This window comes from Pseudopipra pipra, chromosome W (assembly GCF_036250125.1).
Source record: "Pseudopipra pipra isolate bDixPip1 chromosome W, bDixPip1.hap1, whole genome shotgun sequence".
NCBI classification, from domain to species: domain Eukaryota; kingdom Metazoa; phylum Chordata; class Aves; order Passeriformes; family Pipridae; genus Pseudopipra; species Pseudopipra pipra.
This window is the reverse complement of record NC_087580.1, coordinates 29437731-29462607: the sequence shown is the minus strand read 5'-3', so window position 1 is coordinate 29462607 and position 24877 is coordinate 29437731. Positions and strand designations below refer to the sequence as shown.

Here is a 24877-nt window from a genome sequence, read left to right as displayed (position 1 = left end):
TGATGTCACAGGAAGGATGTGGTGTCATATGATGGATGTGACATCATAGGAGAGATGTGATGTTACAGGAGAGCTGTGATGTCACAGGGGAGGACGTGACATCTCAAGGATGATATGGTATCACAGGAAAGATGTGATGTCATATGATGGATGTGACATCATAGGGGAGGTGTAATATCATAGGGGAGGTGTGATGTCACAGGAAGGATGTGATGTCACGGGGAGCATGTGATGTCATAACATATAAAGAAACAATAAGTTGGGTGTTAGGTTGGGATTTTTTTTGTGTTTTGGTTTTTTTTGTGGATGCTTTGTCCTCCCCTAACCCTCTAAAAGGAGCTTTCTCGAATGTACCTTCTTACAGCTAATTTGAATGATTAGTTTAGATAAACCTCTTAGAGTAGATGCATTTCAATGAAATCAGGGCACATGTCTTTTTAGCTCTGGGGCAAGGTTTGAACTAATTTTTTTCTTCCTCTTTGACTCAATTAAAAGCCATCTTAAAACGCTCCCAGTATATTGTGTGAGTGCAGGGCTTGGGGCGTGTGGGATTGAATGGACACAGAGAAAGAACTAACATTCAGAAACATATCTGCTTCCCTGTCTCAATTAATAAACCCCACAGTTTGACACATTGACTTCAAATTCCAACAGAAGAAGTAGCAGTGTGTATTCCCTCTGACACCTTGGCCACCCTAGAGCAAATAAAGATGCTGAGGAGTAAAAAGGAGCTCCAGCAGGCTCTGGGTTTATTTGCTTTTTGGAGAAAACATGTTCCAGACTTCCCCATTATTGCTGCCCTAGTGGCATCATGCCAGATAAAAAAAGGAGTCAGATAAATAGATAGTTCCTTCTTTTTAATAATGGGTCCATAGTGGGCCAGATTTCCTCTTTTTGCAGGAACCTGCCAGCAGATGAGATCAAACTGTGTGAGACCGATAAAGCTTTCAATTGCTGCAATGGGCAGAAGAGATAACTGCCCCCACAACTGCTTCTGTTATCAGTTTACAAGTATGCCATGAGAAAACGAAGCAGCAACAGGACTGGAGAGTTGTACTGTTCTTTGCAGCGCTGGTTGTTTGCATGTGTTTGTGTTTTTATCTTAATAACTTTGTGATATGCACGTCTGGGTGTATTTTTGTCTCAGTAGTTTTGCGATGCTGGGGTTGATGGAATTCCACACGAAGTCTGGAAACGTGGGGGCCTTGCACTCCATGCTAAATTTCATGAGTTTCTGGTGCGCTGTTGGGAACTAGGGGAACTACCATCAGACCTTCGTGATGCAGTCATCATCACTTTGTATAAGAAGAAAGGTACTAAATCAGACTGCTCAAATTACCATGGTATTACTCTGCTCTCCATTGCTGGCAAAATCCTGGCAAGAATACTCTTGAACAGACTAATACCCGAGAGCAGAAGGAATTCTACCTGAAAGTCAGTGTGGTTTCAGAGCCAACAGGAGCACCACAGACATGGTATTTGTTCTCAGACAACTGCAAGAGAAGTGTAGGGAACAGAACAAAGGTCTCTATGGAACCTTTGTCTACCTCACCAAGGCTTTCGATACTGTGAGCAGAAAAGGTCTATGGCAGATTTTGGAACGTTTAGGTTGTCCCCCCAAGTTCCTTAAAATGATCATCTCACTCCATGAGGATCAGCACGGACAAGTCAGATGTGGTGATGAACTTTCTGAGCCCTTTCTTATAACCAATGGTGTGAAACAAGACTGTGTTCTTGCACCAACCGTATTCACAATCTTTTTCAGCAGGATGCTCCAAAGGGCCACGGCAGACCTCGATGATCAGGACGGTATCTACATTCGATACCGTACTGATCGAAGCCTTTTCAACCTAAGGCGACTGAAGGCCCACACCAAGACCTTAAACCATCTTGTCCGGGAGCTGCTTTATGCTGATGACGCCGCCCTTGTTGCCCACACAGAAGCAGCTCTGCAGTGTTTAACATCCTGCTTTGCAGAGGCTGCTGAGCTCTTCGGGCTGGAAGTCAGCTTAAAGAAGACAGAAGTTCTCTATCAACTTGCACCTCAGGAAGTCTTCCCTCATCCCCACATCCAAATCCCTTCTGCCCTGACCCTCTTGCATCCCGAGGCTCTGTGTAAATAATTCCCTTTCATCAAAAAAAAAATATATTTTTCATGACTTCCACTTTAAAATCTTCTTGCTTAGCTAAACTACAAAACAACTCCAATTAGCTGTAGAAGTCTTAAAGACTTGAAGACAATTAAAGGAATAGAAATAATTTGTTTTTCAGTGTTTTAATGAGTCCCACGGTGTGTTTGGAGCTGCATCAGCTGTCAGTCCAAGATGAGTCATGTCAGAACTGGTGAGGCTGGGGGGTGAGGAGCAAGGTTGATCATCCAGGGTCAGTGTGGATCTCCTGAGGAGACACTCAGCATCAAGATCACTTGGAGAACACCTCTACCACCTCTTCTCTGAACTACAAAATTATCCATCATTGAATTAAAACAAAAAAAGTAAAAACTTTGAAGACTTGTTTTGAAGTTGCCTTGAAGACAATTAAAGGAAGACAAAGAGATCCTGAGGGATATCTGGAATTTAATGAGCCCCATGGTGTGTTTGCAGCCCAGCCCATGATCCTGAGGTACTGAGAGAAGATTGAAGAAGCTGCTCAGGAAGTCAGAAGCCAAACTCCAAGTCCCTTGAAGCATTGCTGGGCCCCACTGAGGGCAGGCCCTGCCAAAGCCTCCCCAGGGACTCCTTGGAGCAGCTCCTTGGAGGCCAGGAGTGCAGGCAGACAAAGGCTCTGGGCAGGCCCCTGCAATGCTGAGCAAAGCCTGCCTTGGTTTTGTGGAGCACAAAGGCCAAGGCCTGAGCCCCAGGCCCTGGCCCAGCAGATCCTGTCCCTCCCGGCTGGCTCAGGGCTGTTTGGGGGGCACTGGGATGGGAGGGGGAGGAACAACAAAGGCCAAAACTGGGCAACCCCTGCCAGGCTGCTGAGGGAGGGGAGAGGCAGAAACCAAGTGCAGAACCTGCCAGGCAAGTTGGTTGTGGTGGCCTGAGTGGCAGAGGCAGCTGCCAGAGGCAAGGGGACAAAGGCCTGGGTGCCTTTGGGCCTTGCAGCCCTGCCAGAGCCCTTGGCCATCTCTCCTGCAGGCTGTCCTGCCCTGGCCCTGCTGCTGCTCTGGCCTTGCAGGCTGCACACACCCCTCCTGCTTTCCCACCCCCTCCCAGCAGCATTTCTAGACCCTCCCTGATGTCTCTGCACCAGCTCTGGCTGTTGCCTGGAACACAAAGCCATGGGCTGTTCCTGACTCCCTCTGGGTGAGCTCTTGTAGCACAAGGGTCTCCATTGAGTGATATTTCTTTTTCCTCACTTTCAGTCTGAACCTTCAATGCTACTCTTTGTGGAGATTTCATTCTATTTCCAATATGGACAAGAGCTCCATCCTGTCAGATCTCCTCTAGACCCTCTCCAGTTCTTCCTCATTCCTCCAGAATGGGGAACCTCACAGACAGACAGACCAGTCCAGATGTGGTGACCCCAGGGCTGAGTCCAGGGGGGTGACAACTCCCTTGTCTGGGTGCCCACACTCCCCTCAAGGCAACCCCATGTGCAGTTGGCCTTAAATCAAGGGGCCATTCTGATTCTTTGTAAGGTCACAGAATCAAGTGGCACCGTGACACTGCAGGGCCTCATGGAACCAAAGGAATGCAGGAACACTGTGGAATCTCATGGGACCAAGGGACCATTGTGACATGCAGGGTCTCTTTGGAACAAAAGGAACCCAGAGACATCTCAGAACCTCCTGGAACCAAGGGGCCACTGTGCCTCCCCAGAACTCCATGGAATCAAGTAGAGCCGCTGCCTCCCCCCCGCCGCCGCACGGACCGGAGTCGCCGGCTCTGCCCCGCTTGGACACCTCTGGAGTCAGCGTGTTCTTGGGCAGCACAACTGATCTCAGACCAGAGAGTTTCCCACATTTTGCTTTACCCCCTCTCTCCTCTGGTTTAATTTTTGTTCTTTGTTCATTCAGGGGGAAAAGGGAGAAGAGAGGCACGTGTTGATCCCTGTTTTTATCTGTTTAAAAAAGGGAGTTGGGGCAGGGGGGGTGACAGGAGGCAATTTCTCTCTCCGCTGAAGCTTTGAACTGTTCTGTTGGTACTGCTGTTTTTGCTACTCTCTTGTCAGTAAACTTATTTTTTCACTTATACCTCCTTGTATTTTGTCTCCCTGTATTGGTGGGGAATAAAAGGAGAGTGAATTCATTTGACTGGAGTTCCCACCCCAGTATGTGACTTGAAACCAAACAGGTTACTCAAGGGCTTCCTGAAATTTGGCATCATACACAAAAGACTTGAAAATACATTTTGTCCTATTGTACAGAGAGATAATAAAGATATTCTGTAGTGGTGTTCAAGGGCTGATCACTGAGAGATTTCATCAGGAAGTTGCTGCCAAGAGGACTTTGTACCATGGATTTTATTGGACACTCTTCATTCAGCCAACTTCCCACCCACCACATCTACCACTTCTTCAGTCCAGCTCTCACCAGTCTGGCTCTAAGGAGACCACAGGAGACCATGTCAAGGGCCTTGATAAAGTCTGGGCACACAACGTCCTCTATTCCCTCCCACAGGGGTTCTGCAATCCCTGCCTTGTCCTTCCCATGCCTGGCAATGGCTGCAGCAGGACTTGCCCTATCCCCTTCCCTGCTGAGCCTGAGCAGTCTGGAACTCTGCCAACCCTCCTTGCTGCCCTGTTTGCAGACTGCTTCCATGTCTGCCTTTGCCAAGGCCCCAGGAAGCTCTGGGATGGCTCTGGCCTTTGCAAGGGTTTGGGAGAGGTCTCCCAGTGACACTGCCCAGCCTTCTCAATATCCCTGACACCAAAACCTTTTCCATATCCCACACTTCCAGAGGAGTGCCCAGGACACAACACAGGTTGTCCTGGTGGTTCTGGAGAATAAGAAGGGATTTCTTCCTCCAGGCCAACCCCTCCAGTTGGATTTGAGTGCAGCTGAAAGTTTTCCTCAGGATTTCCCCCAGTGCCTCCCTGCCCTGAAGGTTTCTGGCCCTCAGGCTGGAGCTGAGGGGGTTGGGCAGGTGCTTGAGGAGGGGGTAGAACAAGGGCTGTGTCCAACTGTGCCAGGAGGGCTGTGCTGGGCAAGGAGGAGGAGGCTGCAGAAAACAGTGGCACTGGGGAGGGGAGAGGAGCAGCTGGAGAGACCTTGTGCCTGCCCACGCTGGGCAGGAGCTGCCCCAGGATGGCAGCTCTGAAGCACTCACAGGATGTCCCTGTGAACAGGAGGGGAAGAGTGGATCTGAAAACGGAACCTGGAAAGCAGAGAGCAGGAGTGTCATGGGGAAAATGCAGGAGAGTTCCAGCCCTGGAGCAAGGACACAGAAGAAGTGATCCAGTCCATGCAGTGGCCTCAGAAGATCCCACAGCATCCTGGAGGTGCTGTAAGGGAGCCCAGCTCTGCTTCACAAGTTCCCAGGACCTGTCCCTGCCTGTGTTCCAAGGGCTTCCAGCCCCCAGGACTGTGCTCAGAGAGCACTCAGGCCTTACAGCAAGAAAGGGGCTCAGGAGGACAGTGTGGAAGAGGCAAGAGAGCAGCTCTGCAAAGACCAAGCACTGCTGATCCCTGGCAGTGCTGCTGGGCTGGGATTCTTGTCCCCTTCCTGTTTGCAAATACACCCTGTCCTGCAGTGTGCTGTCCTTTAGGAATATCTGAGAAGAAGGGTCTTGGACAAAGAAGACACTGTAGGGTCCTTTATTTTGTTTAAATACTCAGACAGCACAGTTCATCATTTATACATGTCTGGGTCAAATTCAATGGGTAGACACTAAATTAGAAGGCAGATGCATAATAATATTTCATTGCACAGAAAATTATTGCAAAAAGAACCCAATGACCTCCATGAAAAACCTGAGCCGGAAGGCTGGGCTACTAAAGAGTCTCATTCTGAATGCTACACACCAGAAAACAGGCACCTTATTGCTCCTGAAAAGCATCCAGTCATCATTTTTCTCAGGGCATCCTTGAGCTCCTGGTTCCTTAGGCTGTAGATGAGGGGGTTCAGTGCTGGAGGCACCACCGAGTACAGAACTGATAGTGCCAGATCCAAGGATGGGGAGGAGATGGAGGGGGGTTTCAGGTGAGAAAATATGCCAGTGCTGAGGAACAGGGAGACCACAGCCAGGTGAGGGAGGCAGGTGGAAAAGGCTTTGTGCCGTCCCTGCTGAGAGGGGATCCTCAGCACAGCCCTGAAGATCTGCACATAGGAGAACACAATGAAAACAAAACAAGCAAGTGATGAGCTGGCAGTAGCCAGAAGAAGGTCAATTTCCTTGCCGTAGCCTGAGTGTGAGCAGGAGAGCTTGAGGATGTGTGGGATTTCACAGAAGAACTGGTCCAGGGCATTGCCCTGGCACAGGGGCAGGGAAAATGTATTGGCTGTGTGCAGCAGAGCACTGAGAAAGCCAGTGGCCCAGGCAGCTGCTGCCATGTGGGCACAAGCTCTGCTGCCCAGGAGGGTCCCGTAGTGCAGGGGTTTGCAGATGGCAACGTAGCGGTCGTAGCACATGATGGTGAGGAGATAATACTCTGCTGAGATGAAAAACAGAAAGAAAAAGGCCTGTGCAGCACATCCCATGTAGGAAATGGTTGTGGTGTTACGGAAGGAGTTGTCCATGGCTTTGGGGACAGTGGTGCAGATGCAGCCCAGGTCTGTGAGGGAGAGGCTGAGCAGGAAGAAGCCCATGGGGGTGTGCAGGTGGTGGTCACAGGCTACGGCGCTGAGGATGAGGCTGTTGGCCAGGAGGGCAGCCAGGGAGATGGCCAGGAAGAGCCAGAAGTGCAGGAGCTGCAGCTCCCTCTTTTCTGCGACTGCCAGGAGGAGGAACTGGGTGGGGGAGCTGCTGTTGGACATTTGCTCCTTCCCCAGGGTATTTTGATCTGTTGAGGAGGAAAAGTCACTGCTGAGTTAGACCAGGCTTCTGCAGCCTAACATTACACATCTCACAGCCACCCCACTCTCAGGCTTTCTCTCTTCACTCAGATCTCCCTGCAGCTCCCTCCCCTGAGCTCTGGCCTTTGCTGGCTGAGGGGACCACTGGAATCAGTAACTCTATGATGGGCTCCCAAAGACTCCTTCTTGCTCTGCTGGGAGAGGGAACTTGAAATGCAGGGTGATCTCAAATTAAAGGTACTCCTGATACATCCAAGAGCTTCTCAGCTTTGCTCTTTGCAATTTGCCCAAATGAAGGACTGAGCTGAGGGAATTCTTTGTATTTGTTCACCCACTTGCACCTGCCACTCTTACGAGTGGTTGTGGAGGTTTGAAATCCCTGACATTTCTATTGCACTGCAGGTCAAGTCTTGTGGGTTCTGAGGGGCACAGGGTCAGTCCCTTAGTGCAGAGAGAAGAGCTGCTCTGCCCATCAGTCCTGTGCTCAGCTGCCCTGTGCTGGCAGCTTGGAGCTGGAGGAGCATCACACTCAACTGTTCCCCTCCAAAGAAACTGCACAGATACCCAGGAATCCATGTCCAAAGAACAGATTGACACACTCCTCACCTTTTCATCTCTCCCCTCCCAGAGTGAGACACAAAATGCTGATTGCAGCTGCCCAGAGCATTTCCATGGATTTAACACTGAGGAGTTTTCTCCATGGGGATCCTGTGCAGCACAGAGATACTATGGCAGAGCTGTGCCCTTCTGGAGGGCACCTGCAGCCCTGCAGGACACCCAGGCAAACAGCTGAAGACCCTGAAGGTGCCTGGAGGGCACCTGGCTCCCACAGACATATCCCCACAGCAGCACCCAAAGGGTTTGTGTCTGGACAGGAATCTGCTCCCCCCCAACCCCCACACTGGCTCAGAAAAGCCACTGGTGAGAACAAGGAGAGCCCAGGCAGCAGGGGATGGCAGTGAAATGCCACAGTGCTGCTGCCAAGGGAGGAGGGACACAGAGAGACAGCTGGAAATCAGGGCCTTGTCCTTGCCTGGGCTCTGGCTGCTGCAGGGCAATGCACAGCCCAGCCCCCGTGGGCCTGAGGGCACAGGCTCTGCTTAGGCTGGGAAAGGAGCCCAGGCAGGAGCTGCTCAGGGAAGGGGTCTGTGCCACAGGGACAGCAGGGAGGGGCCCCCATCCCCCTGCCCAGCCCTTGTGGCAGCAGCTGCCTCTCCCTGCCTGCCTGTCTCTGGGTGAGGAGCTGTTCCTGCCAGCAGCCCCTGCCTGTGCCCAGCTCAGCTCCCTGCCAGTGCTGCCAGAGCCATCCCCAGCCCAGTGCCCAGGGGCAGCTCTGCCTGGGCAGGGGCTGCAGAGCAGATCCCAGACAGCCTGTGGTGGCTGGGAAGGGGGAGGTGTTCTGGGGGGATGTGCTTCCTGAGAAGGGCCCCTGGAAATGGCAGGAGGTGGAGCTGAAGCTGTGAGGAGCCCTGAGCCTGCAGCTGAAGGGCTCTGCCCATCCTTGCCCTGCCCTGAGGGGTCACTTTTTCCACCCACCCCTTCTCCCTGCAGGGCCCTGGCAGCTCCTTGGCCGGGCTGAGAGCTGACCCTGGCAGGCAGCAGAGTCCCTGCCCCAGCACACAGAGCCCTGGGGGCAGGACCCTGCTCTGCACCACAGCCCTGGGCACCCCTGGCTGCACCCCCACCTTCCCACCCCACAGCCAGCCCTGCCACAGGGAACCTTCTGGCCCTGGGCCTCTGATGGGGCACCAGCAAGTCCTGCTCTGCAGCACCTTCTCCTGCTGCACCCCAGCAAATCCAGCAGAGCCATCCTGACAGCTCCTGCCACTGCTGCCATTTGGCAGCTGGGAGAGGCACTTGCAGGAACTCACCTGCACTGCTCTGCAGCCACAGCCTGACCGTGGCAAAGGGCTGGCAAGGTTCCTGCTCTGAGCAGCTCTGCCCTGTCCTCCCACCCCAGGATCCCTTGAACCTCCTGCTCCCTTCTCCTCTCTGCCTTTGCTGCCTGCAGCTCCTGCCCTGCTCTGCCATATGGCCACTTCCCCTGCACTGCAGCAACTGGGAGAGTCCTGCTGAAAGATCCTAGAAGCTGTGGGATGTGCCAGCTTTAGGAGATCCCTCCAAGAAGGTAAGTTTAATATTTCTACAGTCAGAGAATTCTTCCTTCAAATCCTGGGAAGGTTTCTTCTGTAGTGAGAGCTCAGTCACCTCCCAGCCCAGGCTGCCTCTCATCTCTCTGCCTTCTCTCCTGTGCCCTGGGTGCTGCAGGCAGTGCCCTCAGCCCTGCTGGGCTGTGCAGAGGAGCTGCTCACCAGCAGAGCTGTCTCTTTGAAGCTCTTCTGGGTTGCCAGGAGCTCCCTGTGTGCCAGGAGCCTGGCCCAGCTCAGCAGCACAGCAACAGCCTCAGGCAGCCCTCTCTCTGCTCCTCTGGGCTCCCTCCAGCTGTCCCTGGGGCTCCAGGGGAACCTGCTGGCACACAGCTGAAGGAAATAATGATGTGCCTTCTCTCAGCTGGGCACAGACACTTCTTTCAGCACTGTCATTTCTCCAAACACACACAGAGTTAAGTTCAAGAGTCCCCTTTTCATGTCCCATCATTAGACAGGAAACCCAGACAGTGCCCAGGAGGGATCTCCTTCACCTGCACTGAGGGAAGGGACTCAGCTGAGTCAACAGAGGTGTCTCCTTGTGGCTCTGCAGCCCTGGGGCCCGAAGGACACTCAGCTCCCTCCACAACCCCCATGGGCTGGGATTCCTCCTGCCCCACTTCAGTGGGCCCAAAACAGGCACCTGCAGGTGACTCCTTGTCCCAGCTCCCATGGCAATGAGTGAAGACCAAAGCCAGGGGTGACCTGCTGAGACACAAAGCCCTGGTTCCTCCTGAGGGGCCAGAGGTGACCGAGATTCCTGCTGGGAACTGCAGGCTCCAATGGAGCAGTTCCTAGGGACAGGGCAGCAGCTGTGGGATCTTCTTGGAGGCTGCTGGGACATTGCTTTGGCCAACTTCAGGGGCAGAAGGTGCCCACAGGTAGGACAGGGGAACCTGTCACTGTTCCTTCTGTCCAGGGCAGCCCCTAGAGGTGTTCAGATGACCAAATGGAGTCAGGTGGCACAGGGAGAGAGGTCTCTCTCCTGTTCTTTCTCAGGGTATTTTCTACATGTCCTTGGAGTACAATGGCAATTGTCTCCTGGACATCCCTTCACTGCTGAACCTAATTCAGGGCAGCTGAGCTTGGATTGAACAGCCAAAGAGGGGCCTGTAGTGCAGGGGAGGTGCCAGGGCTCTGTAGCACAAGTGCAGCAGCTTCCATGGACAGCACAGGGCCTGTGCAGGAACCCCATCCCCATTCCCAGCAGTTGTGGGACAGGCACCACCCAGGGCTTCTCAGACACACTGGGGGCCTTTGGGGAAGTGAGTGAATCCCAGCCCTGCAGGGACACAAAGGCTGTCCCTTCTCTGCCCAGCCAAGGCCGGGCCAGGCACGAGTCCAAAGCACATCAGCCCAGGCTGTCCACACTTGTTTCCTCCCTCTGCTGGCTCTTCTCTCCCCCAGCATTTCAGCAGCATGTGCTGATCTCCTCAGGGATCAGGCCTGGGATTTTCCCCCTGGGCCTGAGTGCCAGCACGTCCACCCCCAAGGCCATTGTCAGCAAAGCCTCTGCACACCCCAGCTCTCGGGGCTTTCAGAGCAGCTTTCCCTACTGCAGGTCTGTTCCTACCCCGGTGCCCCCGCTGAGAGGCTGCAGCCAGTCAGGCCCCAATGCCCTGCGTGTGGGGCACAGGCAGGAGGAGCTGCAGCCCCAAGTCTCTCTTCATTCCACTTGCAGGCAATAACAGCCCAGGCCTGCTGAGACAGTTCCCAGGTTGCAGGGCTGTGATGGGTTGGGAGAGAAGGCCAAGGAGACCCAGGAGAGAAAGAGCAGGAGAGAGGTGTCCTCAGCGGGAAGGAGCTTCTGGGACCTGTGGAGCTGCTCTAGGGGATGAACAACTTGGGTGAACTTTTGTGGGTGAGGGTCAGAGGAGAGACTGGTTTGGGTGACCTTGTGGAGTGAGACAAAGAGCCCATTCAAGTTGGCTTTGATAACCCTGGAATTCACTGGAAAGGCACCACGACAGGATGCAAAGAGTCCCAGAGGTTTGTGCAGGGTCTTGGTGAAGACACCCCTTGGGACACAGGCCTTTAGAGCACAGCTGGCAGGTTGGTGGACGACAGGGAGGTTCATCTGCATCTGCTTCTCTCCAAGAGGAACCAAAAGATTACCATAGTAACTGACTGTAGCTATGGGAATGTATGCTGGTTGCCATGGTAACTGACTATAGCAATAAGAATGTATTATGGTTGCCATGGTAACCAACTGTAGCAACAGGAATGTATGCTGGTTGCCATGTTAACTGCCCATAGCAATGGAAATGTCTGATGGTTGCCATGGTAACTGACTGTATCAATGGAACTGTATGCTGGTTTCCATGGTAACCGACCATAGCAATGGGAATGTGTGATGGTTGCCATGGTAACTGTCCATGGGAACAGCAATATATGATGGTTGCCATGGTATTTGACTGTACCAATGAGAGGTATGATGGTTCCCATGGTAACTGATAGTAGCAATGAGAATGTATGATGGTTGCCATGATAACGGACTGTACCAGTGGGAAGTATGATGGTTCCTGTGGTAACTGACCATAGTAATGGGAATGTATGCTGGTTACCATGGTAACTGACTGTAGCAACTGCAATGTATGCTTGTTGCCATGGGAACCGACCATAGGAATGTGACTTTATGATGGTTGCCATGGTAATCGAGCGTAGCAATGTGAATCTATGATGGTTGGTTGCCATGGTAACAAACTGTAGCAATGGAAATGTGTGATGGTTGCCATGGTGACTGTAACAATGGAAATGATTGATGCTTGCCGTTGTAACCAACCGTAGCAATGGGAATGTGTCATGGTTGCCATGGTAACTGACCATAGCAGTGGGAAGTATGATGATTGCCACGGTAACTGACTGTAGCAATGGAAATGTGTCATGGTTGCCATGGTAAACTGACTGTAGCAACTGGAAGTATGATGATTGCCACGGTAACTGACTGTAGCAACAGGAATGTGTGATGGTTGCCACAGTAACTGACCATAGAAACAACAAAGTATTGTGGTTGCCATGGTAACGGCCTGTACCAGTAGGAAGTATGTTGTTTGCCATGGTAACTGACTGTAGCAATAGGAATGTATGATGTTTTCCATGGGAACTGACCGTAGCAATGAGAATGTATGTTAGTTGCCATGGTAAACAATCATAGCAACGCGACTGTATGATGGTTTCCATGGTAACTGACCATAGCAATGCTAATGTATGATGGTTGCCATGGTAACCTACTGTAGCAATGGGAATGTATGGTGGTTCTTATGGTAACTGACCGTGGGAATGGGAATGTGTGCTGGTTGCCATAGTAACTGACCGCAGCAGTGGGAAGTATGATGATTGCCATGATAACTGACTGTAGCAATGGGAATGTGTGCTGGTTGTCATGGTAACTGACGATAGCAATGGGACTGTATGATAGTTGTCATGGTAACCGACTGTAGCAATGGGAATGTATGATGGTTCCATGGTAACTGACAGTAGGAACAGGACTGTATGATGTTGCCATGGTAAACGACTGTAGCAAGATGACTGTATGATGGTTGCCATGGTAACTGACCATAGAAACTGGAATTCACATGGTTGCCATGCTAACTGATCATAGCAACGTGGCTGTATGATGGTTGCCATGGCAACTGATTGTAGCAGTGGACCGTATGATGGTTGCCATGGTAGCCAACCACAGCAATGGGGATGTGTGATGGTTGCCATGGTAACCGACCATAGCAAAGGGAATGTATGGTGGTTGCCATGGTAACCGACCGTAACAGTTGGGATGTATGGTGGTTGCCAGGGTAATTGACTGTGGAAATGGCAATGTATTATGGTTGCCATGGTAACTGACAGTAGGAATGGGAATGTATTATGGTTGCCATGGTAACTAACTGTAGCAATGGGAATATATGCTGGTTGCCATTGGTAACTGACTGTACCTGTGGGATATATGATGGTTGCCATGGTAACCGACTGTAGCAATGAGAATGTATGCTGTTTTCCATGGTAACTGCCCATAACAATGGAAATGTCTGATGGTTGCCATGGTAACCAACCATAGCAATGGGAATGTATGCTGGTTACCATGGTAACCGACCATAGCAATGGGAATGTATGCTGGTTGCCATGGTAACGGCCTTGGCAATTGTAATGTATGCCGGTTGCCATGGTAACTGAATGTAGCAGTGGGAAGTATGTTTGTTGCCATGGTAACTGACTGTGGTAACGGGAATTTATGATGGTTGCCATGGTAACTAACCATAGCAACAGGAATGTGTGATGGTTGCCATGGTAGCTGAGTGCAGCAGTGGGAATGTGTGATGTTTGTCATGGTAACTGACCATAGAAATGGGAATGTGTGACGGTTGCCATGGTAACTGATTGTACCAGTGTGAAGTATGATGGTTGGCTGTAGTAACTGACTGTAGAAAAGGGAATGTATGATGGTTACCATGGTAACTGCCTGTACAAATGGCAATATATGATGGTTGCCATGGTAACTTACCATAACAGTGGGAAAGTATGATCGTTGCCACGGTAACTGACTGTAGGAATGGCAATGTATGATGGTTGCCATGGTAACTGACCTTAGCAATGGGAATGTATGGTAGTTGCTGTGGTAACTGACCGTGGCAATGAGAATATATGCTGTTTGCCATGGTAACTGACCATAGCAGTGGGAATGTATGATGGTTGCCATGGTAACCGACCGTATCAATGTCACTGTGTGATGGTTTCCATGGTAACTCACCATAGCAATGGGAATGTATGATGGTTGCCATGGTCACTGACTGTACCAGTGGGAAGTATTACGGTGCAATGGTGACTGACCATAGCAGTGGGAAGTATGCTGTTTGCCACAGTACTTGACTGTAGCAATGGGAATGTATTATGGTTGCCATGGTAACCGACCATAGCAATGATAATGTATTACGGTTGCCATGGTAACTGACTGTGGCAATGAGAATGCATGCTGGTTGTCATGGCAACTGTGATTTCCTTAGACTATGAGCACAATATTTTCTTCTACAAAAACATTAGTGAGTGTCCAGAGATCTCCCAAGATGGGCTTTAAAGGTCTCAAGCACATGAGCACTAGAGAGGGACTAAGGAGCTGCGGCCTCAATGGTGTGGAGACTGAGGACAGCACAGGACAGCCCTGAGAGGGCTTGAAGGAAGGATTTAGAGATGGTGGATCCTTTTGTCGGAGCAGAAAGGAGCATGAGAAAGAAAGAATTAATGTCAAGTGCAGCTGGGGAGGTCCCAAGTGGATGTGAGGAAAAAGGAATTTCACTCCAAGGAAAACGCTGTGCTGCAACACATCACCCAGGAGGAGTCTGGATGAGCCCAAGGCTTTGTGTGTACAGGAAGAGCCAGGGAGGACGCAGAGATGTCAGTGCAGGAAGGTGCCAGACAGGTGGGGCAGCCGGGGGGATGACGACAGCCTGCAGGGAAAGGGGCAGGGCATGGACACTGTAGGACAGCCTGGGCTGGAGAGGAGACAGGGATGGGGAGAAGCTGAAAGGCCCTGACAGAGCCACCTTCTGCAGGCCTTTGGCCATGGCTGCTGTCTGTGCCCCTGATGCCAGGAGGAGGGGAGTGGCCCTTGCAGCCCTGGGGCCTCATGGCCTCCTTGTCCCTGCTCAGCAGCCTGGCAGGTGCCACCCCATGGTCCTGCCCTTGGCACTGCACATCCCACATCCCAGTGCCCCAGGAAGAGCCTTGAGGAATGAGGCAGGGACAGGATCTGCCTTCCCAGGGGCTGGGGGTCAGGGTTTGGCCCTTTGGCTTAAGGAAACAAGTTAAGGTTTGTTCAGCATCAGAGTCACCTTCCCCTTTCTTCTTCATCCTTGTCATCACTGTCTGCAGTTTTCTGCTCTAACTGGAACCTGGGGACACGTTCTCAGTTGTGTCCCACAGTGAGACTCATTAGCACTACGAGAAATTTTCGTGTTTGAATCTTACTTTGACTTCTTGAAAAGTTGTTTGAACTTCCTCTCAGGGACTGAGTCTCATGTAAACAACATCAACATCCCCTGAGGGTCATGAAATGCCTGGGGCTGTTGCTGTGCTGCTGAGCTGGGCCGGGCTCCTGGTACACAGGGAGCTCCTGGCAAGCAAGAAGAGCTTCAAAAAGACAGCTCTGCCCAGGAGCAGCTCCTCTGCACAGCCCAGCAAGGCTGAGGGCACTGCCTGCAGCACCCAGGGCACAGGAGAGAAAGGACAGAGATGAGAGACAGCCTGGGCTGGGAGGTGACTGAGCTCTCACTACACGAGAAACCTTCCCAGGATTTGAATGAAGAATTCTCTGGCTGTAGAAATATTAAACTTACCTTCTTGGAGGGATCTCCTAAAGCTGGCACATCCCACAGCTTCTAGGATCTTTCAGCAGGACTCTCCCAGTTGCTGCAGTGCAGGGGAAGTGGTCGTATGGCAGAGCAGGGCAGGAGCTGCAGGCAGCAAGGGCAGAGAGGAGAAGGGAGCAGGAGGTTCAAGGGATCCTGGGGTGGGAGGACAGGGCAGAGCTGCTCAGGGCAGGAACCTTGCCAGCCCTTTGCCACGGTCAGGCTCTGGCTGCAGAGCAGTGCAGGTGAGTTCCTGCAAGTGCCTCTCCCAGCTGCCAAATGGCAGCAGTGGCAGGAGCTGTCAGGATGGCTCTGCTGGATTTGCTGGGGTGCAGCAGGAGAAGCTGCTGCAGAGCAGGACTTGCTGCTGCCCTATCAGAGGCCCAGGGCCAGGAGGTTCCCTGTGGCAGGGCTGGCTGTGGGGTGGGAAGGTGGGGGTGCAGCCAGGGGTGCCCAGGGCTGTGGTGCAGAGCAGGGTCCTGCCCCCAGGGCTCTGTGTGCTGGGACAGGGACTCTGCTGCCTGCCAGGGTCAGCTCTCAGCCCGGCCAAGGAGCTGCCACGGGGCTGGGGGAGAAGGGGTGGGTGGAAGGAGTGACCCCTCAGGGCAGGGCAGGGCTGGGCAGGGCCCTTCAGCTGCAGGCTCAGGGCTCCTCACAGCTTCAGCTCCACCTCCTGCCATTTCCAGGGGCCCTTCTCAGGAAGCACATCCCCCCAGAACACCTCCCCCTTCCCAGCCACCACAGGCTGTCTGGGATCTGCTCTGCAGCCCCTGCCCAGGCAGAGCTGCCCCTGGGCACTGGGCTGGGGATGGCTCTGGCAGCACTGGCAGGGAGCTGAGCTGGGCACAGGGAGGGGCTGCTGGCAGGAACAGCTCCTCACCCAGAGACAGGCAGGCAGGGAGAGGCAGCTGCTGCCACAAGTGCTGGGCAGGGGATGTGGGCCCCTCCCTGCTGTCCCTGTGGCACAGACCCCTTCCCTGAACAGCTCCTGCCTGGGCTCCTTTCCCAGCCTAAGCAGAGCCTGTGCCCTCAGGCCCACGGGGGCTGGGCTGTGCATTGCCCTGCAGCAGCCAGAGCCCAGGCAAGGACAAGGCCCTGATTTCCAGCTGTCTCTCTGTGTCCCTCCTCCCTTGGCAGCAGCATTGTGGCATTTCAGTGCCATCCCCTGCTGCCTGGGCTCTCCTTGTTCTCACCAGTGAGTTTTCTGAGCCAGTGTGGGGTTTGGGAGGTGGTAGATTCCTGTCCAGACACAACCCCTTTGGGTGCTGCTGTGGGGATGTGTCTGTGGGAGCCAAGTGCCCAAGTGCCCTCCAGGCACCTTCAGGGTCTTCAGCTGTTTGCCTGGGTGTCCTGCAGGGCTGCAGGTGCCCTCCAGAAGGGCACAGCTCTGCCATAGTATCTCTGCGCTGCACAGGATCCCCATGGAGAAAACTCCTCAGTGCTGAATCCATGGAAATGCCCTGGGCAGCTGTACTTGGGAGCTGCAAGGGTCCCTGTGTGTGGCAGTCTGGGAGGAGAATGATGAGATCCTAATTAGGCATCCTGAGGAAAGGCAAGGATTCTGTCAATGTGCTCTTTGAACCAGGATTCCTCTGATCCCAGAAGTGCCTTGTTCCTTTTTTAAGGGAATTCCTAAGTTTGATCCCCCTTCAGCTCCAAGCTGCCAGCCTGGGGCAGCTGTGAACAGCAAAGAAGGCCAGCTCTTGTCTCTGCACCAAGAGACCATCCCTTTGCCTCTCAGAACTCACAAGATTTCCCTTGGAGCACATCAGAAATGTCAGAGATTTCAACCATCCAAAGTCACTCCTGGCAACGGAACTGGAACAAAATCAAGTCCCCCAAATCCCCTCCCTCTGTTCTACCCTTGGGCAAACTGTGACCAGCAGTTCTGGAAACACTTTGATACATCACAAGTGCATTTAATTGGAGGTCACCCTGTGCTCCAAGTTGCCTCTCACTGCACAGAAAGAAGGATTCCTCGGGAGCCCATTCCAGGGTCCCTGCTCTCAGTGCCCCCTTCAGCCAGCAAAACCCAGAGCTCAGGGAGAGGGATGCAGAGAGATCTTCCTGAAAAGAGGCCCTGAATGTTGAATTGCTATGAGACATGCAAGATGTTTTGCTGATTGAATCTGGCCTAATTCAGTTCTGCCTTTTTTACCTCAACAGAAAACCATACCCTGAGGCATCAAATGTCCAACAGCAGCTCCATGCCCCAGTTCCTCCTCCTGGCATTGGCAGACAGGCGGGAGCTGCAGCTCCTGCACTTCTGGCTCTTTCTGGCCATCTCCCTGGCTGCCCTCCTGGCCAACGGCCTCATCCTCAGCGCCGTAGCCTGTGACCACCACCTGCACACCCCCAGGTACTTCTTCCTGCTCAACCTCTCCCTCACAGACCTGGGCTCCATCTGCACCACTGTCCCCAAAGCCATGCACAATTCCCTCTGGGACACCACAACCATCTCCTACATGGGATGTGCTGCACAGCTCTTTTTCTTTGCCTTCTTCATGTCAGCAGAATTTCCCCTCCTCACCATCATGTGCTACGACCGCTATGTTGCCATCTGCAAACCCCTGCACTACGGGACCCTCCTGGGCAGCAGAGCTTGTGCCCACATGGCAGCAGCTGCCTGGGCTGCTGGGTTTCTCAATGCTCTGCTGCACACAGCCAGTACATTTTCCCTGCCCCTGTGCCAGGGCAATGCCCTGGGCCAGTTCTTCTGTGAAATCCCTGCCATCCTCAAGCTCTCCTGCTCACACTCAGGCTACCTCAGGGAAATTGGGCTCATGGTAGTTAGTGCTTTTCTGTTTTTGATGTGCTTTGTTTTCATTGTTTTCTCCTATGTGCAGATCTTCAGGGCTGTGCTGAGGATCCCCTCTCAGCAGGGACAGCACAAAGCCTTTTCCACATGTCTCCCTCACCTGGCCGTGGTCTCCCTGTTCTTTAGCACTGGCGCCTTTGCCTACCTGAAGCCCCCCTCCATCTCCTCCCCATCCCTGGATCTGGTGGTGTCAGTTCTGTACATGGTGGTGCCTCCAGCACTGAACCCCCTCATCTACAGCCTGAGGAACCAGGAGCTCAAGGATGCCCTAGGGAAAATGATGAGTACGTGTTTTTTGAGAAGCAATAAACTGCATCTTTTCTTCTGCAGAACACTCATTGTGGAACACATTTTGGGCCCAGTCTGCCTTCTAAAGCTTTTGATAGTGTTGGGGGGCTTTTCTTTTTTGTTCGTCTGTTAATGTTAATAACACTGAAATTTTACTTCATCCCATATAATTCACTCTCTACCTCTTTTTTTTCACCCACATAATGTACTAATCAGGAATCATGCTCTGTGTGCATTTAAGCAAAATAAAAGCTTGTGCAGCAAGGTGTTTGTCAAACATCCTCCCTGTGTTAGTTTGTACATGAGGAATCACAATCTCCGAGTGTAAGAAAGGACACAAATTTTTTCCCTGATCTTTTCTCCAAGACCTCCCCTGAAGCTGGAGGGCATTTCCATGTTTGCAGATGTGGAGGGGAAAAGAGTCCCAGCACTGCCAGGGAGCCCCAGAACTGGATCTGTTCAGAGCTGCTCTCTTTGCACTCCCACCCTCTCCTTTCCTGTCCGTGCCCAAGGCCTGAGTGCTCTGGCAGCTCAGTCACTGTCCTGCTGTGGGTCAGGCCTGTGAGCACAGGCAGGGACAGGCCCTGGGCACTGCTGGGACAGGGCTGGGCTCCACAACAGCAGTTCCAGCAGCAAAGGGGTTCCCCTCCAGGCACTTCCTGAGGGCTGAGGTCTTTTCCCAACACTGGTATCGAGAGAAGTCCAAGGATTAGACTCTCCAAAGTCTTGTTGCTTTGCTTGTTTGTCCATGGAGACAGTGCAGGGAGGTCAGGGACCCACTGGGACTGCAGGGACTGAGGGCTGGTTCAGATGTTGTGTGTTGGTGGCCGATGGCCAATGGAGGTGACAAATGATCTCCAAGTCACCTGCCTGGGGCTCTGCAGCTTGTGAGGGCTCCGATGACAGGTGAGGACTTGTCTGTAGGAAATCAGGAAGTGCAGGAGAGCACAGAGGATCTGCAGGGACAGCCCATCCCATCCAGTCAGCAGGGAATGGAGCCCTGAAGCAGAATCCTGCCAGGGTGGAGTTACCAGAGATCAAGTGTTAAATCTTGCTGTGAAGTGGCAAACAGAGCTTTGCAACCCCAGGGGACACAGCAGGTACAGGGAAAACTCTTGCAAGTGACTTCTCTTGCCCTCAGTGAACTTCCACAGGTCGATCAAGAGCAGCCCCCAAAGCCATGTCCCAGCTCTGGAACAAGGCAGGGCCCCTCTGAGCCCCCTCCATGGTCACACAGGAGCGTCTGTGGGAGGTGGTCAGTGGCAGGGAGCACCATCAGCTGGCTCTGCCTCCCAGCTTGTCCAGCACAGCCAAAGGCTCTGAGATGTCTCAGGGTTCCTTTCGTTCTATGAGGCCCTGGAGTGTCACAGTGGCCCCTTGAGTCCATGAGGTTCCTCAGGGTCAGAACAGCCCCTTGGTTCCATGAGCTTCCAAAAGGTTTCAGGGTTCCTTTTCTTCCATGAGGCCCCACATGTCAAAATGGCCCCTTGGTTCCACCAGATTTCAGTGTCCCTGTGTTCCTTTGTTTCCATGGGGCCTTGTTCCATGAGCTTCCAAAATGTTTGAGAGTTCCTTTTCTTCCATGAGGCCCCACATGTCCCTTGGTTCCATGAGATTCCACAGTTTCCCTGTGTCCTTTTGGATCCATAAGGCTCTGCAGTGTTACAACTGCCCCTTGATTCCATGAAATCCCACAGTGTCCCTGGATTCCTTTTCTTCCATGAGGTTCCCCAGTGTCACAATGGCCTCTTGATTCCATGAAATTCCACTGTGGCCCAGGGTTTCTTTGTTTCCAAGAGGCCCTGCAGTGCCACAATGGCCTCCTGATTCCATGGGTTTCTTCAGTGTCACAATGGCCCCTTTATTTCAGGAGGTTTCCCATTGGCCCTGGGTTCCTTTGGCTCCATGGGGCCCTGGAGTGTCCCAGTGGCCTCTTGATTCCAAGGGTTTCCCCAGTGTCACAATGGCCCCATAATTCCATGAGGTTCTGCAGTTTCACAGTGGTTCCTTGATTCCATGAGGTTGCACAGCATCATCACAAAGCCGAGCCTATCCTGATGAAAGTTCTGAGGAGGTTGGAAGGAACTGGGACAAAAGGAATAAGAAAATTGGGGAAGGAAAGAGGGGCTTGACCCAGAGAGAGGAAAGATTTTGATGAGGTAAAAACCGGTTCAGGGAATGCTGAGGGTGCTGAAACACTGACTGCAAACACTCCTGATTGACTTTTACGCACTTTGTAACCTCAAGCCCTAACACCACCCAAAAGTGCTGCTCCTCTCATGGAAAGGAATCCACTGCTCTAATTCCAAGCCAGAAAAAGCCCAAACCCAGAACTCCAGACTCTTATTTGTACTCCAGTGCCCACCCCATTCCCAAACCTCTATTACCAGTATGAAAAGCCAAGCTTTTATCCTAACCCAGCCCAAAAAGCTCTTCCCCTAATCCTGAAGCAGACACTGTCAGCAGAACAACAAACCTCCCAAAGTTCTGCCTAATCCCCACCCTAAGCTCCAAACCCCAAGCCCTGACCATTAACCACCCCCACAGCCCTTGGGAGCAGGGCAAGGACCTGCAGGGCCCAGAGCAGGCCCAGGGGGTTGGCAGAGGAATGGGATGTGACCTGTACCTGCTCAGCCCGTGGCACACAAGGAGCAGAGGGGTCAGAATGCTGGCAGGAGGCAGCTGTGCCTCAGGATCCCAAGGGGGCCCAGGGGTGGCAAGGGGTTGCCAGGTCACCTCTGTCCCAGCCCTGCCAGGCAGCAGCAGCCTTGGGCACCAAGAGTCAGGGGAGCAGTCTGTGCACAGCCCTGAGAGCTGCCCCAGGTGAGAGTCACTCTCAGGGGCCCTGAGGAGCTCTGGGGTCTGGCAACACAAACCTCCTGGAGTTTTAGAAAGCAAAGGGGTCAGTCCTGCCCTGGGGGCAGAATGACCCCGAGATGAAGGCAGGGCCCTAAACAGCTCTGGAGTGACCCCCAGGAGAAGGGCCTGGGCTCTGGGAGGGATGTCCTGTGGCACAGGGGCTCAGGATCCAAGTTCAGAAGGCCAAATTCACATGGCAACAGCCAGGGCTGGTGCAGACACATCAGGGAGGGTCTAGAAATGCTGCTGGGAGGGGGTGGGAAAGCAGGAGGGGTGTGTGCAGCCTGCAAGGCCAGAGCAGCAGCAGGGCCAGGGCAGGACAGCCTGCAGGAGAGATGGCCAAGGGCTCTGGCAGGGCTGCAAGGCCCAAAGGTACCCAGGCCTTTGTCCCCTTGCCTCTGGCAGCTGCCTCTGCCACTCAGGCCACCACAAGCCACTTGCCTGGCAGGTTCTGCCCTTGGTTTCTGCCTCGCCCCTCCCTCAGGAGCCTGGCAGGGGTTGCCCAGTTTTGGGCCTTTGTTGTTCCTCCCCCTCCCATCCCAGTGCCCCCCAAACAGCCCTGAGCCAGCCGGGAGGGACAGGATCTGCTGGGCCAGGGCCTGGGGCTCAGGCCTTGGCCTTTGTGCTCCACAAAACCAAGGCAGGCTTTGCTCAGCATTGCAGGGGCCTGCCCAGAGCCTTTGTCTGCCTGCACTCCTGGCCTCCAAGGAGCTGCTCCAAGGAGTCCCTGGGGAGGCTTTGGCAGGGCCTGCCCTCAGTGGGGCCCAGCAATGCTTCAAGGCACTTGGAGTTTGGCTTCTGACTTCTTCAGCAGCTTCTTCAATCTTCTCTCAGTACCTCAGGATCATGGGCTGGGCTGCAAACACACCGTGGGGCTCATTAAATTCCAGAAATCCCTCAGGATCTCTTTGTCTTCCTTTAATTGTCTTCAAGGCAACTTCAAAACAAGTCTTCCAAGTTTGTACTTTTTTTGTTTTAATTCAATTATAGATATATTTTAGTTCAGAGAAGAGGTGATAGAGGTGTTCTCCAGGTGATCTTGATGCTGAGTGTCTCCTCAGGAGACCACACTGACCCTGGATGATCAACCTTGCTCCTCACTCCCCAGCCTCACCAGTTCTGACATGGCCCATCTTGGACTGACAGCTGATGCAACTCCAAACACACTGTGGACCCATTAAAACACTGAAAAACAAATTATTTTCATTCCTTTAATTGTCTTCAAGTCTTCAAGACTTCTACAGCTAATTGGAGTTGTTTTGTAGTTTAGCTAATGAAGAAGATTTTAAAGTGGACATCATGAAAAATACATTTTTTTTGATGAAAGAGAATTATTTACACAGAGACTTGGGATGCAAGAGGGTCAGGGCAGGAAGGATTTGGATCCAAAGACAAGGGGGCAAAAGACATTAGTAGCATTTAATCATTGACCAATTGAACAGTTATCAGGTGATTCAAAAGCATGTGCTACAATTTTAACAGTGACTGAATTAGAGATTCCCAATAACAACATTCCCACCACAGTCAATTCACACCCACACCCAGGCAGAGATGTGTGGACACATCAGTAGCTGGGTGTGGAAAGGTCCCTCTCCCAAATTCTCCTTGTTGTCAGGGAAACACTCCCCCAAATCCCTTTGTGTTTCCCACCAGACCAGGGTCACAGCTGGAGGAGTGTTTGTTGAGGGGCGTCAGAATTGTCCTGGGCATTAGCGAGGGTCTTTGGAGTGTTGGAAACTGGAGGGTTCCCAAGCTGGGAGAGGCTTCCAGAGGTGTCCCAGTGAGAGGGAGGTGCTGGGGAGCTGCCAGGGCCTCCCTCAGCCCTGCTGGTTGTGGGCTCACAAGGGGACTGGCTTTAGTGATCTGCTGAATTTCCATCCTGGTGTCAGGAATGACTGGAGCTTCCAAACTATTTGGGAATTGTATCCAAACTGTTCCATTTGGGTTCTGATTCAGTCAGGGAATGTTCCAAGGTTTTCAGGGGATGACTCCTTATCCTGTGTTCCCCAACTCTTACACCCATCCCAGTCAGCTGGATGGTTTATTGACAATGTGTCCCGAGGGGCGGCACCTCTGATGCCATAGAAACCCCTCCCCCTGTGTCATAAATTTGGACCACAACGGATCGATATATCAATTAGAATTTATTAATTGTAGCAAGAGAATATGAGCAAAGCGCAGCACTGGGCGACAGGGGAGGCTCCGCTCCACCAACTGCCGCAGTGTCGTGTTGAAACAGTCCCTTTTTATATGCTTTTAGTTCCGCTTTCTTTGATGTGGTCGTAGTACTCTACGCATGTCTAGGTTGTTGCTAGGGGGTCTTTTCTGCCTCCCGGTGGTCGTTGAGGCTGAAGTAAGACGTCTTCCTCCGGTGTCTGAGCAATCATCTTCCTTATATAGGCTGTCCTTATATTTCTTGGAAAATTCAGCGTCCTTTAAAATATGCTTAAGCCTTAACACTGTTCTTTGTGGGTTTTGCACTTGCCTTAGTTTCAACTTCAGCTTCAGCGTAGCGGTTAAGCAAGTACATCCTGTTTGATAAACAACCACCCACTATAATTTATTATACCCTGGATTAGGAAACCTTTGGAATTCAGGAGGTGTTCCAGTGGAGCATGAAAATGAACAGCAGCTTTCCTAAAGCCCAGACCCCAGCAGAACAAAGCCAGGCCCCCTCAGTGTCAGAGCAAAGGTCCCCCATCCCTGTGTCCCTGTGGCCGCTGAGGCGGCAGCGCAGGCCCGAGGCGGTGCCGGGTCCCGGTGCAGCCGGGGCAGAGCGGCGGCTGCGCGAGCGGCAACCCCGGCGGTGAGTGCGGCAGCCCCGTGGGAGCGGCGGCTCCGGGCACAGACGCCGGCGGCAGCCGCTGTGGCTCCTGGAACCGAGTGGCCATTGGGACACTGCAGGGCCTCCTGGAATCCAGGGGCCGGTGGGACACTGGGGAGCCTCTTGGAGCCAAGGGAACCCTGGGATGATTTGGAACACCCTGGAATCAAGGAGCCATTGTGACACTGCAGGGCCTCATGGAACCAAAGGAGCTCTCAGAGTTTTTGGAACCTCATGGAATCAAGGGGCCATTTCTGGCAGGATGCTCTGCTCTGACAATACCTAAAAAATGGTCAGAGAATGCAAACAATGCAAACTGTGATGAGTTACTGCTCCTGTCAAGGTGCTGTTTTTAATGTTCAATTATGCTAAACCCAAAATGCTTCATGAAACTTCAAACACACATCCTGCTTTTTGAAGCAGGATTTGACAGATAAGCTGCTCCCTGGTCTGCAAATATGTCTGGCAGTCAAACCCTTGATAACTATAAAAGCCCCGTCCAACTGTCACGGGGCAGATTCTTCCCCAGACTTCCTTGAAGTGTGTGGAGCTTCTGCCATGAAGCAGGGACAGCTCTTCATGGTCACTGCCCAGGGGTTAAGTGAAAGAGAGAGAACTACCCCCTGTCATTGAGGGGTGAGTTACCTCAATCT

The 24877-nt window shown here is 52.6% G+C and overlaps 2 protein-coding genes across 2 annotated transcripts in view; both read left to right on the top strand.

The window, feature by feature from the left end:
• Positions 1 to 24877, top strand: part of LOC135404965 (uncharacterized) — an 801303-nt gene that overhangs the window by 596118 nt on the left and 180308 nt on the right. The window lies entirely within an intron of this gene.
• LOC135404539 (olfactory receptor 14J1-like) lies at positions 11504 to 19757 on the top strand. Its single transcript, XM_064639277.1, has 3 exons — positions 11504 to 11546; positions 17806 to 18537; positions 19696 to 19757. Exons 1-3 carry the CDS (start codon positions 11504 to 11506, stop codon positions 19755 to 19757), a joined length of 837 nt encoding a protein of 278 aa, XP_064495347.1.

What these genes read in the sequence shown, in the direction of transcription:
- LOC135404539 (XM_064639277.1), top strand. Translation starts at nt 11,504, where the DNA reads ATGGTATTTGACTGTACCAATGAGAGGTATGATGGTTCCCATG. An exon ending in GAGGTATGATGGTTCCCATG is followed by an intron (nt 11,547 to 17,805) that starts GTAACTGATAGT and finishes GGTACTTCTTCC; the next exon opens with TGCTCAACCTCTCCCTCACA. An exon ending in TGCCCTAGGGAAAATGATGA is followed by an intron (nt 18,538 to 19,695) that starts GTACGTGTTTTT and finishes GAACTTCCACAG; the next exon opens with GTCGATCAAGAGCAGCCCCC.